Source organism: Pongo abelii, chromosome 17, assembly GCF_028885655.2.
Source record: "Pongo abelii isolate AG06213 chromosome 17, NHGRI_mPonAbe1-v2.0_pri, whole genome shotgun sequence".
Taxonomy (NCBI): domain Eukaryota; kingdom Metazoa; phylum Chordata; class Mammalia; order Primates; family Hominidae; genus Pongo; species Pongo abelii.
Window position 1 is genome coordinate 48,000,986 of NC_072002.2, and position 17,040 is coordinate 48,018,025.

At 36.2% G+C, this 17,040-nt stretch overlaps 1 protein-coding gene across 3 annotated transcripts in view; it reads left to right on the plus strand.

The window, feature by feature from the left end:
• The window catches only part of ASXL3 (ASXL transcriptional regulator 3), a 249,075-nt gene that overhangs the window by 176,973 nt on the left and 55,062 nt on the right, over positions 1 to 17,040 (plus strand). For all 3 annotated transcript variants that reach the window (XM_054537787.2, XM_024235950.3, XM_054537786.2), the window contains one exon: positions 5,798 to 5,961. In XM_054537787.2, coding sequence (XP_054393762.1) covers positions 5,798 to 5,961 — 164 coding nt within the window. The remainder of the gene's footprint in view (positions 1 to 5,797; positions 5,962 to 17,040) is intronic.

The following is a 17,040-nucleotide window of genomic DNA, read 5'->3' on the forward strand; positions in this document are numbered from 1 at the left end:
AATAATTACTAAACTATAGACCTTCCTACCTGCATGTTTTTGTTACAATATTTTTTGAATATCGAAGTTGATAACATTTATGTTCTATTTGTTTAACCATAATTCCTGTAGTTCATTAACCCGGGTACTGTATTTTAATGGACTCAGTGCTCCATGTAGACTTTTTACACAATTTCTTCATTTGTGAAGACTACGTGGATTCATGTTGTATATTGATTAGATTTTGCCTTCTGATAGATATTTTTCCCATTAGATTTTATTCTTTGAAAGCCGATTTTTCTTCTCTGAGCGCCATTTAATTTAATTTCATTTTAGGGACATAGTCTCGCTCTGATGTGCAAGCTGAAGTGCAGTGGTACCATCATAGCTCACTGCAGCCTCAAACTCGTGAGCTCAAGAAATCCTTCTGCCTCATCTTCCCAAGTAACTGGGACTACAGGCATGCGCCATTATGCCAATGTTAATTTTATTATTTATTTATTTATTTTGGATACAGGATCTTGCTGTTTTCCAGGCTAGTCTGGATCTCCTGGCCTCAAACAGTCCTCCCACCTCAGACTTTTGAGTAGCTGAGATTACAGGAATGAGCCACTACACCTAGCAGAGCTGTTTTCAGAATCATTCCTCTCTAATTCCTTGAGATCATGAGGAGCTCTTTGGTTTTGAACTCTGCGTTTGTTTGAGCAGTGCTTCTTGTCTGCCTGGTCTGCCTTTTGTGTGTGCTTCTCTATGTGAGTGTGTCTGCGTCTCTTTGTGTGCACACTTCATGCATAATCCTTGTGTGGGTTCCCTTCTGGGAAATGTGAGTACTGAAGCCAGCAGACTACCCAGTGATCAATAAGTGTTCTGGAGCCTGCAACTTTCACAAGTTGTGGTCTTCAAATTCCCTGTGGCCAAGATAATAGAGAATTTCTCTGACCCTAGTGGAACACATTCCCCATGATTTTTATCATGAGATCAGTCAGGTGTCTTCTTGTATAGCATAGACTGTGGCAGCATAGCAATTGTTGGTTCTTTTCCCCTTTGCCCTACCTCAGACCCTCTAGGCTAAGTGTCTGGGAATTAAACGCTAAAATGACTACATCTTTTTTCCTTCTCTGGGTACTATAGGGAGATATGAGGTACCAACTTTAATGAGATAAGACAATCATATATAATTGGATTGTTCTTAAGCCAATTAAGAGTACACGTGTAAGGATAATTAAAATGGAATTAAACATCCTCTGTGGCAACAAATTTAGTTCATCTTCTCTGTCTTTGTTCCAAAATCATAAAACACATTTTTGCTTAGGTGGACATCTTTGAAATAGGTCTTCTTTTGACTTTGTCATAAAAGACTGTGTGCCTCTCTGAAGTGTCTTTATTCTATGATATTCTTAAACATTTTGAACCATGCTAAATGATAGCAGCGTAAGTTCCTATTTCTCACATTGCTCATAACATGTTTCAGAAGTAGAAAATAAAACATTTTACATTTTTCTCAGTTTTCTAACATTTCCTCCAATCAGAGTTACTCTCAATAAATGACCTCAACTCTGTTACATGAGAATATTTATGCCATATAATAAGAATTAAGCAAATTTTTTCTCTCTCTATATATATTTTAACATTTTTGCCTCTAGGTTTGGCCTTTGCCTCTACTTCTGAGAGAAGAAGCTTCTTCCTAATTCTGGTCTAAGCTTTTTATTGTGAAATATTTCAAAGATATGGAAAAATACAGATGCTAGTAGAACAGACACCTACATACCCAACATCTCAACTCAACAAATATTAGATTTTTTGAATAGAAACGACTTGTAAAATTTTATGTATTTATAAGTAAGATTGGCTAATACAGTCTCTCTCATATTGTCTTGCTTCTCTTTCTTTTGTAATAAAGATTATATTATTTTTATAAAGTCAATTGAAGAAGTTTTTTCTTTTTTACTGAAATATGTGTATAATGAAATAGGGAGTTCCAGAGACTAGGTCAAGAAAGTAAGTCTCCCACCACACATAAAGTTTATCTTTAGAGCCATTTATAATTTGTGCTTTGTGTGTATGTGGGAAAGAGGGCGTTGCATACTGATTCATTTTTTTAAAAAGTTTTTACACATTTATCTTTCTCTTTTCAGGTTAAATTTGGAAATGTATAAAGCTTAAAATATTTGTCTTCAATGACATTGCAAAGAGTCATAATATTATGCTTTTTTAAATCTACTTTTAATTACATCTGCCTTTAGATATGTACTCTGTCAAGTATTGTGTCCTTACCTTTCATTCCTCTTCACATTTGTTCATACCATCTCAGACTAGAGATGTCTTTTAATAGCTTAATAAAAAATACTTTTTTATTGTTGATGGTTTTCATTATTCTTTTCTGTTTAATGAATGTCTGCTTTTTTCTTTTCTTCTCATCTTTCCTTCTTTCTTATTATTCTTTATTTCATTTATTAATTTCATTATTTTTACATGTAAGCCTTTAATTTTCAATTTTTTCTACCCTCCAATATATGCAGTTTAGCTTTAAAACCAATTGAGTGGCATTTAAAAAATTTCAGTATCATTAAAAATTCAAATACTTATAATTTCCGTTACAATTTTTTTTCTGTAATGTGTAAAGCACGTGCAAGTGTGCTTTTGAACATCTAAACATATAATGGATATGTAGGGTATTAGATAATTGATACCTTTCTAATATGGTACTGTATTTAATTTGGGACAGAAAGATGAGGCTGTATATTATTCTTCAGTATCTGTTGAGACTCACTGGACAGTTGTGTTTTGTTTTGTTTTCTTGCTGCTTTTGAATCCTGGGGGAAAAACATGCTTTCTCTAATGGTTCAGTACAATGCCCTGTGTTAAAGTCATTGGTTCAAGATTGATTATTGAGTTGTAAAAGTTCTCTGTAGCCTTAAGACAATTATTTTGATCCAGTCTATCAGGTTTTGGTAATATATGTTAAGACTTTCTGGTAACATTATGTGATGTCAATTTCTTTTTTATTACCTGAATTTGACATTTTGAGGCTGTGCTATTTAAATGAATGTATGTTCAAGGTCACTATATATTCCCAGTAAATTATTCCTTATACACTTAAGGAATGATCTTTCTCATCCCTAATAATATATTTTTTTACCTTTGTTTATTTGGTCTGATGTTAATATTGCAGTATGACTTTTTTGTTGTTTTGAATTTCTGATTAGTAGTTTTTAGTTTATTGTTCATTTTCTAAATTTTTATTCTTTCCATATAATTTTTATTTTACGTGTATTTCTTCTAAGCAGCAAGTAAATGGATGTTGTTACTTTTAAAATCTAATATGAAAATCCAGTTGCCTTTATTGTAATTGTTTTGTGCTTAATTTTATTTTAATTTTTTTCCTCCTTTTCTGCCTTCCATTTGATTGAGTTTTTCCATCTATCCATTTATTTGGAAATTATGATTCTTTTTTTTTCTTCCAATAGCTACTTACAGAGTTTTAACGAAATGAAGAACTAGTTCATATCTCTCCTGTTCCCAGAGCATACCAGAGTTTTATAGCGCTCTCATTTCAATTACATCTTACCATGTTGCATACAGTTACTGTGAATTATTTTATTTCCACTTTGTTTGATTCCTCCGTAGGTCATTAGTATTATTTTTTACAATGAATGTTTGTTTGGATTTACTCATGTCTATTATTAGTCACTTTGCTTATCATTGCCTCTGCAACCATTGCATTTCTTCTTTGATATAATTGCTTTATTTGTTAAGAACATACACTAGTGGTTATTTCAGCAAGATTCTCTAAGGGATAGAGTTTCAATTTAGGATACCAAAAACATTCTTATAATTGCTATAATTGTCATTTTTTAGAGACATAGTTACAAATGAAATTCTAAATTGACACAGTTTCTCTTGCTCTTTTGAAGAGATGTCACTGTCTTTATTGATTTATTGATAACATTTCTATCCATCTCATTGTAATTTCTTGGAGGTAATCGATTTTTTGTTAAAAATGGTTTTAAGATACTCCTTTTATTATTGATGTTTGGAGATTTCAACACACTAGATGGAGGAATGGGTATCTTGAGATTTGGTATGTAGCTTTATTTAAGAACTTTAATCATTATTTCAGTTCTGAAAAACATTTCAGTCATTAGCTATTCAAATATTGCCTCTCTGCAATCTGTGTTTTTTTTTTTAAAATTCAGAAACTTCTATAAATATGCATTTTGACTTCTTATTACATTCTTTGTATTTATTCCCTATCGCATTTTGACTCGTCATTTTTACACTGCCCTCTATATATTTTCCTTAAGTTAGTATCTTAATTACTCAATCATTTTTTTCCCTGCTATGTCCGCTGAAAATTTTTTAAATTTCTTAACTTAATTTGTATTTCTAGAAGTATTATCTGGTTCTCCTTAAAATTTGACTGTTCTTTTATCATAGTATCCTATTTTTTCATAATTAAAAAAAGTCACTCTTTTGTCTTTATTTAAAACAAGGATTGGCAAACTGTTTCTGTCAAGGGCCAGCGAGTAAATACTATAGGCTTTACAGGCCAGGTGATTTCTGTAACAACTCTTCAGCTCCACATTGTACTGCAAAAGCAGACATACACAACATATAAATGATTGGACATGATGGTGTTCTAGTAAAACTTTATTTGCTAAAACAGGCATTGGACCAGATATAAATCATGAGCCATAATTTTCTGACCTCTGAGTTAAAACATACTCTTTATATAAAATCACATTCAAGTGGTTATCATAGCTCAAGTAACAGAATGGTAATTCTTCTGTCTGTGTTTGATGCATCAGTTGACTGTCCCTTCTGGTATGTTATTTTCTTGGGTCTCATGATTTTGAGATGTGAACTCTACATACAGCCTTCTGTTGGAGGTCAGTGTGCCTTGAGTTGTGGAATCATCCTGCAGAGCATATTTGCATTTCAGACCTAGTGGCTAATTTATTTGTATTTTTTATTTTTTGAGACAGATTTTCACTCTGTCGCTGAGGCTGAGTGCAGTGGCACAGTCATGGCTCCCTGCACCCCTACCTCCCGGGCTTAAGCGATCCTCCCACCTCAGACTCTGGGGTAGCTGGGAACACAGGTGCATGCCACCACACCTACCTAATTAAAAAAAAAATTTTTGTGTGTGCAGATGTGGTCTCACCATGTTGCCCAAACGGGCCTTAAACTCCTGAGGTCAAGCAGTCCTTCTGCCTCAGCCTCCAAAAGTGATGGGATTACAAGCATGAGCCACTGTGCCCAACCTAATGTTTTTTTAAAACAATGCTTTTTAAATCATCACCCTTAGAAATGCCCTGAATAGGAACCTTCTGAAATAATCCAGTGCTTAGTGCACTGCCTGACACATGAGGAACACACAGCTATTTTTGCTATCAGTATCTCTATTAAAATTAACAGTACTGTTGTTTCTGTTATCATTAACCTTAGGTCTTATAGAACTTACATAAATTGTAGTTGTTACTGTTCAGGCATTCAGAGTTTTTGAAAATTCTGATTAATTGGAAGCTCACAATTAAAACTTTTTTATTGGAACCTGGTGCTACTTTGAGCTAAAAATAGAGAAGATATTGAGTGAAGTATACATTATGAAAACTAAAGATAACTGAAGACAGACAGACACATAATGGAAGAAGCTTTGGGAATTTCTCTTCTGAAATACCATTTGTAAAAGGGGTAGAAGTAAACATATAATTGAATATACTTGTTCACTAGATATATGTGGCTGTGTTTGTGTGTATGTACATACACATTTCCCTCTACCTATAGTAAATTCATGCCTCTTGCTTGTTCATCACAGGGCACTTGAAATGGACCAAAGCTGAGGACATTGACATAGAAACCCCAGGATCTATTCTTGTCAACACTAACTTGAGGGCATTAATAAATAAACATACGTTTGCTTCCTTACCTCAGCATTTTCAACAATACCTCCTGCTTTTGCTGCCAGAAGTGGATAGGCAGGTAAGTAGAAGTTTTAGACATTTGATACCAGCCACTAGTTATATTATGATGAAGTGGAAGGTCTGTTATCAAAGATGACTTATATATGGATGTAGTAATTTCCGTAATTTATGCGTATCTATTTATTACTGTCATTAGCTTATTTAATCTGCTAAAACAGAACCATTTTTATTCTTAATAGTGAGCCAATTCAAATGTTAAAATACGGTACATTGTGGTAGAGTGAAAACTATAAACTTACATTGGAAAGGGAAAACAAAGAAATCAAGCATTCCATTATCAAATAAATCTTTAGAGTAGCTGCTCCTTTGCCCAGAGGGAATATTGAAATGCAGCAATAAAAAGCCAGAGTTTCTAAGAAATTATGTAAATGTTTTCATCCTCAACTATTTCCAAAAGGCATTTAAAATTTATGTTTGCAATTGCTCTCTGAGAGTCTATCAGTATGAATATGATTGCCTATAAATAATCACCTTTTGCCATTTTTAAAATATATCTGGAAATGCTTTAAGTGTATTTTTATATTTTTGAAAAGCTTCTAAAATGAGGAAATACAAATATAGGCCCATAATGGCAGGCATCAATCATCTTTTAAGGCTGTTTGCTTAGGAAAGAAAAGGAAAATATTTTATCACATGAACTTTTATTAAATTTCACAAAATTTATTAAGTGCTATCTAGGAAACATTCCCTTATGATTCTTATTTCAGTAAATTCTGAAACTGTGCATCATTTTCCGTTGATGGACTTAATGCATGTATATTTATGAATTTGTGTTTTGAGATGATAGGTACATCCATGAATTGAAGTGGACAGAATTCATTCAATATTTCCATATTACTTTGAATAAGTTTTCTTAGCTTTTTATTTGATTCTGTTTTCTATTGACTTACCCATCTTCTTTCATACATATTTAAATATGATAAGCAACAGTTTGCTACAATTTATATGTATCTCTTTGGTGGTGATTATTGTTCATATTTAGAAAGAGATTATTTTGATTTTGGGTACATTTTCATTTCAATAGGAGTTTTTTCTCTTTCAATAACATTTACTTAATATTTACCCTGAATATGATACATTCTGGGTGCTTTGGAGTAATAGCAAGACAGTGAATGCTTATTGAATGAGTGATTAATTGCACTGTAGTTGGATACATAAACTGTATTTGTAAATAACCAAAATATGAGTTACAAACAGTTAAGCTTGAGGGGAAAAGTACAAAGTATATTGTACTTTTATATGCAGAAGGGAAATATCAGAGTCAAATTTAAAATTCTTGAATTGGACCTTGAGATATAGAGGTAGAATTTGAATAAAATGAATGGAAAAGTGCCAAGTGAGAGTCCAGGGGTACAAAATCAAAAGCTAATTTGGTGGAGGTCTGGATTGTAGGAAGAATGGTGCAAATGATTTTGGAAGGACAGATTGGAAGTTGACTTTGGAAGATTCCTTGAATATGAAGCTGAGGAGTCTGAATGGTGTTCTCCCTGTGTCTGTAATACAAAGCCATTGAGGGATTTTGAATGGAGCTATGATGTAATAAGACCATTACTTTTTAAGGAAATTATTCTGAAAGTACTGAAAGAGAATGATAGGCATGGGAAACATGAAAGTAGAAAGAATAGTTAGAAAGGAATTTTAGTTTTTCCCTAAAGGCATAATGAGGGTTTGATTTTAGAGGATTGAATTGAAATTAAAGAGGAGAAGAAAAATGCAGCCGTCATCATCCTTATCCTCATTCTCCTTCACCACCTTGTTCTCCAGTAGTCAGTTTTACATTTTGTCAAATAACAGTTGAAGCAGGTATAGGGAGGAGCCACTGATGATTCTTCAGTTATAAGCTTGTGTGACTTAGAATTTAGGTGTTAGAAACTTTTAGGGGAAAGATCTGATTTATTAGCTTATACAACAGTTTCTTCCACTTCAACACAGGTGTAGTTTATCTTGTTTACAAATCTGCCTCCAGCTTCAGAAATAAGGTTTGGCATCTACAACTGCATTAGTCCATTTGCATTGCTATAAAGAAATGCCTGAGGCTGGGTAATTTATAAAGAAAAGAGATTTATTTGGCTCATGGTTTTTCAGGCTATACACAAAGCATACTGTTGACATTTGCTTCTGATGAGGGCCTCAGGAAGCTTATACTCTTGGTAGAAGGTGAAGTCATGTCACATGGCAGGGGAGGGAGCAAGAGAGAGAGGAAGGAAGTGCCAGACTCTTGTAAACAACCAGATCTGTCTTGAACTCACAGAGGGAGAACTCACTTACTGCTATGAGAACAACACCAAGACATTCATGAGAGATCTGCCCCCATGAGCCAAACACCTCCCACTAGGCCCACCCCCAGTATTGGAGGTCACATTTCAACATGAGGTTTGGAGGGGACAAAACCCCCAAAACATATCAACAATATACTCAATAAATATTTTTGTAATGAAGAAATAACAGATTGTCCTAGTTTTAGTCAAATATTGATGGCCAGAATCTAAGCCCAATATTTTATTCAACCTCTAGCAGTTTGTGTTACTCAGTTTTTTGTAGTCACTGTGAGAAATATAATTGAATAAGGCACAGTGCTCATCCTTGAATAACACTTAGTCCATTGAGAAACTTTTTTTATTCAAAAAATATTTACTGAGCATGTATTGTGTACTAAATGCAAGAATGGATCTTGTGGAGGATACAAGAATGAATCTTGTGGAAGAATAACAGAAGGGAGAAAAACAACTTCATATGCAAGTGTAATACTCTGTGCTCACTACTAGCAAAGAAGTTTAATAAATGGATAAGTGTTTTACCAAGTTTAGTATAAAGCCAGTTAGAATCACATAAATGTCATAATAGAGGTATAAAGAAAGTCTTTTGAAGATGTAGAGGATGAAGAAGTTTAATCTGAATGTAGTATTGGAGATTTTTATAGTAGAGAGGATGCTTAAGTTGAACCTTAAAGGACTGGTAGTTGTTTCTTAAGTAGAGCCAAAGAAAAGTGAATTTTACAAAGGAAAGGCATGCCATTTACAAAGACGTATTGCTTATATGTTCCAGAAGATTTAGTATCTCTGTATGACTGGAGCCACCTAAAGGAGAAAATGGTGGGCTATTCTGCTGAAGGGGAATATGGTCTACAACCTTGATGGCCTGATTGTAGGCTAAACTCTTTGAACTTTTTCTGAAACCAGTAGGTACCATCAAAAACTTGTCGGATGGGAAATGACATGCAAGAAATAGTTTAAACACATGTTTTCGTGCCTGGGCATAGGAGAAGGGAAGAGAATCCAAAGGATAAGTAAAATGCAGTCCTTATTTTCTTTTTTGGGAGCAGGTATCTCTGTGAATGATGGATTGGACAGCAGAAAGATAAGACACAGAGAGGCTGGTTAGACAGTTGCAGTAGTTGAGATATGAGATAAATGTTTGAACTTGGTATTGGAGTTGGAAATGGAAGGAATGAATTCCAGACATATTTTCTACCCAGGATGAATAGGAATAAATGACAGCTATGAAATGGGATTGTTAAAGGTCTAGAAGGCAACTAGAGATTTTTTCTAGAGTAACTTAAGAAAGAGAAGCTCTGTGGGCCTGTCAGCATTTTATAGCAAGAAATTTAGAGCTAGTATGCTCTCTTTCTGCTCAAGGTGGACTCAACCCTCTTTTCTAGCAGAAAGGGACAGGTGACTTGGTGCAACAAACAAGCAAAACTGCTGCTGTTTTAGTCTAGCTTATTGCAAATATCCAAATGAAGATGAACACCACTATTTCATGGCCATAATGAGTGGAGATGGCATGGAAATGTGAATTTGATTACATAGATTTATTTGAGCCAGTGGAAAGTCCTACAATTATGTGAAATACCTAAAATTTCAATTATGTCTTCATATATTTTACAAAATCTGAACCTCCTCTCTTTCTTATTTTCCTCCTTTGACTACCCCAAGTTTCTGCTGCTTTCTAGTATGAAGTAGTCCTAAAAGGGCCTCCTACTCTGGACCCAAATGAAATGCGTTCATTCCAGTATTACATCTTCAAAATATGGGAGCTGAGTTTCACATTTATCTTGACAATGCCAGCTGTTAAGGCAATCTTTCTGGGTGTTTTGTTTTCCTATATTTGTACTTCTCATTCTGTTTTTTAGAGTTCTGTTTATCTTAGATTATATTTTTAATTTACTCCTAGTTGTTTTATCACATTGCTGCATCTAGTTTTATACTTAAGTTTATTCTTCACACATACTGCAAGTAAAAGAAAGCCCAACTCAAAGATTTTTAAGTCATAAAAGGACATTTATTGGCTCAGTTAATTAGAAGACAGAAGTTTGAGTGGGCTTCTTGTTCTTGGTCCTAGGTCTCAGTTATTATTGAAGGACCATTTCATTATTTAAATAAATAATTCATAAAATCTTCTGCCTTGTTGATATTTTCTAAACCCAAATCGCTTTGTGTAGGATGGCTACCCGAATCAAGATGTGAGCACTTGCCTCAGTGCATGGGGAGAATACTAGTATTTCAAGCAAAAGACCTAAGAGTCACACTAATGGTACTGTTTAGATCACATGAGCATTTCTTAAGCAATGACTGTAGCCAAGGGAATGGAATATACAAATTGGCCTAAACCCAATATGCCTGTCCTTGGAGCTCAGAGAGTGTGTTCATCATCTCCTGAGGTAAAATGGTGTACTTGTGGTAGAGGTCAGAGATACTGTAAAAATCTGTTTTTTAGAAGTTTTAGCAGGGGATACACAGGTTGGGGTAGATGCTTGGTAGGCAATTAACAGCGCCTGTTGAAGAGGAGTCAAAATTAAGTTTTATTTTTAACATATTGGATTGAAATTCTTCCATTATTTGAAATGTCCAGAAAATCATTATGTATGCAGGTTTTAAGACAGTAGAAGATGGAGTTAACGATAACATATACATAGATTACTGTGTCTGCTATGGGATTTGATGAGATGGGGAGATAGCATAGTCATCACAGAGAAGTACATGTATTTGTGGAGAGAGTGGATAAAAAAGAGGATGGAAAGAGCCAGAAAATAGATGGAAAATAACAAATCCATGAGAGATCATCAATGTGCCGATCATATGTAGGCAATAGTGTCAAATGTACAATGTGCCGATCATATATAGGCAATAGTGTCAAATGTACAATAGGAAGTCACTGGAGACTAAGTAAGATATCTTTCATTTATCCCTTCACATCCACACTTCAGTCTTCTTTGTGCTGCTTTTCTCCAGAAAGCTAGCCTGTTTGTGGACTACTGCATCAGAAGGGCCTGTGCCCTCCATCGTCTTTTGAAAAAAGTGTTGAAATAATCATAAACTTCTAGAAAATGTGAAGGCATATTTGAGAATAAGTTTGCAGCCAGATGATCCAGTGTCACTTTCTCCCCCAATATATGATGACTTGAAAGGTGTATTTTCTTTTTATCTTTTTTTTTTGACGGAATCTTACCCTTTCACCCAGGCTGGAGTGCAGTGGCGTGATCTCCGCTCACAGCAACATCTGCCTCCCGGGTTCAAGCGATTCTCCTGCCTCAGCCTCCCGAGTAGCTAGACTATGGCTGCCTGCCACCACACCTGGCTAATTTTTTATATTTTTAGTAGAGATGGGGTTTTGCCATGTTGGCCAGACTAGTTTTGAACTCCTGACCTCAGGTGATCCACCCGCCTCAGCCTCCCAAAGTGCTGGGATTACAGACATTTGCCACCGCGCTCAGCCGAAAGGTGTATTTTCTATAAACAAGGATGTGTTGTCTTACATAAGCACAGTGTAACCAGTGAAAATCAGGAAATTAACAGTGATGATTATCATGTAATTCTTAGATTCTATCCAAATTTAGCCAGTTGTTCCAGTAATGTCATGTTTAGCAACAGCATCCAGTACTAAATCTGTTACTGCATTGAGTTGTCATGTCTCTGTAGTCTCCTTCATTTGGACCAGTTCTTTAGTCTTTCCATGATGTTCATGACCTTGACACTTTTGAATGTTATAAACCAGTTTGAGTTTTCATAATGTCTCCTACTCAGATTCAGATTATGTACCTTTGGGAGAAATACAGTAAATGATGTTGCGTTCTTCTTGCATCCTGTTAGGTGGCACACAACTTTGATTTGACTCAGTACTGATGCTGTTAACTTGATCATTGTATTAAAGTGTATTTGTCAAGCTTTTCCAGTGTAAACTTGCTCCTTTCCCTTTTGTAATTAAATAGTATTTTGTGAGGAAGTTCTTTTCAACTGTGTAAATATCCCATTCCTCTTCAAATTTTCAATGTATTAATTCACGTACAAACACACACAGACACACACGTGTGTGTGCATCTATATGTATGCCTTCATTATTTCCTTCTTTTCACTAGGCTATTATGCTTAAATTGTCCCACATTTGGTCCACAAGAGCCCATTAAAGCTGGCTGCTGTGCCCTCTGACATGTCTCCATTATTATTTATTTATTTATTTATTTATTTATTTATTTATTTATTTATTTATTTTAAGAGCTAAGGTCTCACTGTGTTGCCCAGGGTGGTCTTAAACTCCTGTCCTCATGTGGTTCCCCCCCTCCCGGCAACTTCACTTCCCAAAGCACTGGGATTACAGGGGTGAGCCACCATGCTCAACCTCAGTCATTCTTTGATCACTTCCTTATTTTGAAGCACGTTAAAGTGTTCTGATCTTATAGTATACTTTCTCTGCCCCAGTCCAGGAATGAACCCTTTCTTCAAGAAGCCATGGTTCCCATTAGTGGAGGATGTCGTGAAATCAAGGTGTCATGAAAAGTGTGCTCTTTTTTTGTTAGGATGTTGCTGTTCCTAGATCTAAGAGAGATCTCAGAAAACTACACTTATGTATATGTATGAATACCCACATACATGCACCTGTATATGTGTGTGTGAATGCTTCCTTAACTTCTCTGTCTTGGAGACAAGGAACATCATGTAGAAGAAAGTGTTTGAGCCTATTTACGTAATATATAAACATAACACAATTTATATCTACATTTATTTCCAGATATCTCTATCTTGTAAGCCATGAGTTCACACTGATAACTCCATTCCTAATCTACTAACCCCAATGCTAATCTAATACCCCATGGTCCATTCTAGTTTTCTATCTTCCCATAGATGTCTCTTACTTCTCTGACAGTGAGAAACCAGCTCCTCTTACTCTTAATATATCTAGATATTTGATTATTGCCTTGTAGGTAGCCAGTCTTCCATCTTGGCCACCATACCTCCCCCATGTGGATGGTCTCCTCATCACACACAGGCTGTGACTCTTGATGACAGGCCACCCACCTTGCATTTTCCTCTTCCTGTTAGACTTCTAACACTGCACATCAGGCTACTCCTCAGTGCAGGTTCCCTCCTCACCATGGTTGGACTCTAAAACTCCTCTCCAGGCCACCTCTCTGTGCTACCTCACCCCACTTGGCTCTGTGATTCCCTCCTGGACTGTCATGATCATGGCTGTACCCCTCTCCCCTTCTCTACACGCTTACAATGCTTTAAGCCTCATACCTAAATGTTCAGAAGAGGGAAGAGAAGGCTGTCTGGATTCTGATTAGGTTCAGCTGTTGGGGAGTCACAGCAATGGATTGAATGGAGAAAGAAAAGTGAGATTGAGCATTATATCCTCCCTGCAATGACAGCACAGGCTTCATTCATTGGCCAGCTCCTATCAGGATGTCCTCTCCATACAGTCCCATCTCTGCCCGTGGTCTGATAAGCCCTGCGTCCCCTCACACTTCAGGTCACACACTAACTCCCGTTATTAATTCTAGTTTACTGCACTGTTCTCTGTGGTGTTGCAGCACTTAGGCCATACCTTTTTAAGTCATCACTTTACTCTCCTCAAATGATCCTAACTTGAAGGAGCTGTTTGTGGCTGCTGAGACTCTTGACTGGCAGACCTTGTGAGGAAGTTGAGTAATAGAGGTGTAAGAAAATTATACTGGTTTGGGGTAGGAATGGAATGTATATTTCATTCATTTATTCAACCAAAACATATTTAATGCCTACAATTCACCAGACTCTGCTAGCTCTGATGATGTAACTGCTAATAAGTTACAGTTCCTATCCTGAAAGAGAGAATTGTTCTAGAGGAGAGAGAGAGATGTAAAAGCCTATAATTACAGAACAGTGCTCTGATTGTAGTGTATATATCATGCTATGGGAACATAGAGGAGATAATTACATTGTCTGTAAGATTTAGAGAAGGCTTGAAAGGGGAGGTGTCATTTGGGCTGGGTCTAGAAAGATACAGAAAGGTTATCAGGTAAAGAAATGTGGAGGGCATTCCAATAGAGGAAACAACATGTGCCAGTAATAATGATTATGTATACTGCTAGGTCTTCTACATATATTATCAGCAATTCTTACCATAATGCTCTAAACAGTATTATCAACCCCACTTTCTATGTGTAGAAGCTGAGGGTCAGGGAGGAAAAAGGTCTAACCCAACTTTTTCCAAGTAAAACCATGGGAGTGAGAATGGAAACACAGGTTTGTCCAACTCCAAGCTCATGCTTTTTCTCCACATGATGTTCCTTGTCCCCAAGATGCAAAGGCAGAAAAGTACATTTTGTCTATCAACACATAATTTGAAATGGCTGGGATATAATGTGAGAAAATTGAGACTACAAAGGTAGCTTAGAACAAGCATTTTTTAAAAAGGCTTGAAATGTCAGTAAGCTATGTAGAGCATACCAGGATTTTGCATTGGAGCAGGACATACGTATAATTATGTTTTTAAAAAAAGAGCTGTGATGAGGGACTGAAGCATAGAACAGAGGAGGAGGAGTCTCAGACTCTCCACCTTGCTGGGGGTTAGCCATATCCTCCTTTCTGTTCCTCAAACCCAAGCCTTTTCTGTGTCTCAGCTTCTGTGCTTCCTCCTAGCTCTGCAGGGATGCTTTCCTGACAGGGATGCTTTTGGCAAGATGAGCTCCTTCTCATCCACCAGGGCTCAAAGTTACCTCCTCACAAAAGCTTTTCTTGCCTCCCCTCCCATCTAAAACACCTTCTTTAGTTGTTTCTTGTCTTATTTTTCTGTTTATTTCCTTCCTGGTACTCACTATAGTCTCTGATTAACTTATTCATGTATTTGTTTTCCTCATTGGAATAATGGCCTCAGGACAGTCATTTGTTTCTCCTCCTCATTTTGCCTAGCACATAGTAGGTGCTCAGTAAAGGTTTCCCAAATGAGTGATTGAGTGAATATAGACTGGGAAATGACTTAGCAAGGTAATTCAACTTGTCTAATAAATGTAAAAGCCTTAGCCACAGATATTAGAGAATGGAAAAGAACTTTGTATTAGTCTACTCACGCTGCCATTGCAAAATTCTGCAGCCGGGGTGGCTTACAACAGAAGTTTATTTTCTCACAGTTCTTGAGGCTTGAAGTTTAAGATAAACGTGCCAGCATGGTGGGATTCTCTTGAGACCTCTCTCCTTGGCCTGTTGGTCTAGGGCCTTGCTATTAGGACCTCATTTAACCTTAATTACCTCTTTAAGAGCCTTATCGCCGAAGAAAATCATGTTGGGGTTAAGGCTTCAATATGTGAATTTTGTGGAGGCACAATTCAGTCCATATTGAACATTTTGGAAGTAGTCATCCGAACTTGGTAGTTGGATTTAGGGGAGAAGGAGGTGCTGAATACATGTTTTTGGTATTATGTTTATTGTGCATTTGAGAATAGCAAAAGATTGGTAAGTTTTTAAAGCTAGGGTAGACTTAAACATGCTTTTGGCTTAAAATTGAGGCAGTTAATTGGAGAAATTTAAGATGGAAGAGAGAAGATTTGATTTACTGACAAAAGTTTTAGAATACATAAGAAAGAATTGACTTAAATTGGAGACAAAGCTTATTTAGAAAAACAAAGAAAAAAGTATTGATTTCTGAGATCATAGGGAAGCAGGAAAGAAAGAGTAAAAAATAAGTAAATATGAAAAATGCAGTAGAAAGTGAGAGTTTTCCCCTGGATGGTAGTGTATGTAAGTGTCTGCTAAGAGACTAGAGGATCAGGGATTTCAGGAGAGTAAAAAGGTCATGAAAAGTAGCTTGGTGTATTTTCAGAGATTCATCCTGCGGAAAAAAGTGGTTGCTGAGAATCATTGAGGGCACATTTGAGAAGAGATGGCAGTGGACACATTTGGTCTATTAATGTGTTTTTCACCCCAGCAATGCTAAATATTTATGCGTTTATCTTGGTAACACATGTGCCAGAAGTTAGATTTTGCAAAAGTCAGAGATTTACAAAGGCTCAAATTTGAAGGAGTTGATGGATTTTAGGAGACTTGTAAGGTTCTTGTTGACTGATTAGATGTGGTTGATTATGAGGTTCAGGCAGCATAGGAAGGAAAGTAAGGTTGGAGGAGCTGGGCTGATTGAGCGGAGAGGAAAATATAGGTTGGAAGGAAGGAAAGTGTGTTGATAAATGAAGTGTTATGGGGTCCTAGAGTAACACACTTTGGATATGATCAGGTTTAGGCAAACACATGGGCCAAAATCTTCTTCTTGACCACAGCATTTTGGTTCAGCGATGAAATACAGAGAAACCAAGAAGTCAGAGCAGGATTGGTCAGTGGTAGCAGATAGGTAGAATTATAACTAGTTTTTCTCTCAATCCCCGTTATGGGAATATTGGCTTAATAAATTCACTGCTTGGGTTTGTAGCCAGACATGCCTTTGTGCATAGCGTTCTGCAAGATGTGCTTGGAGAATTTTTAGAACCTCCTTGATTATACATAGCGGATCTCTCCTTTCTTTAAGAATTTGTACTTTAAAAAACGTGTCTACATAGAACAATTTTGTGACCTTTTAAAAATATATGGCAGCTGCTGGAATAAATGTCAACTAAAGTGGAGTCCTATTAAAGTTTTTATTACACTTTCAAATTGAACCTCATTGATGAGTAGGTTGTTGTCATTTCTGTCATCGATATCATTTTTACTTGATGTTCTTCTCTGACTCCCTCTATTTGGTGCTATCAGGGCTAACGGGGCTATCTCTGCAAATATTTATAAGACCATCCCCCAACTGCTTCTAAATAAGTTGTGCCTACTATTTTTTTTTTTTGTCC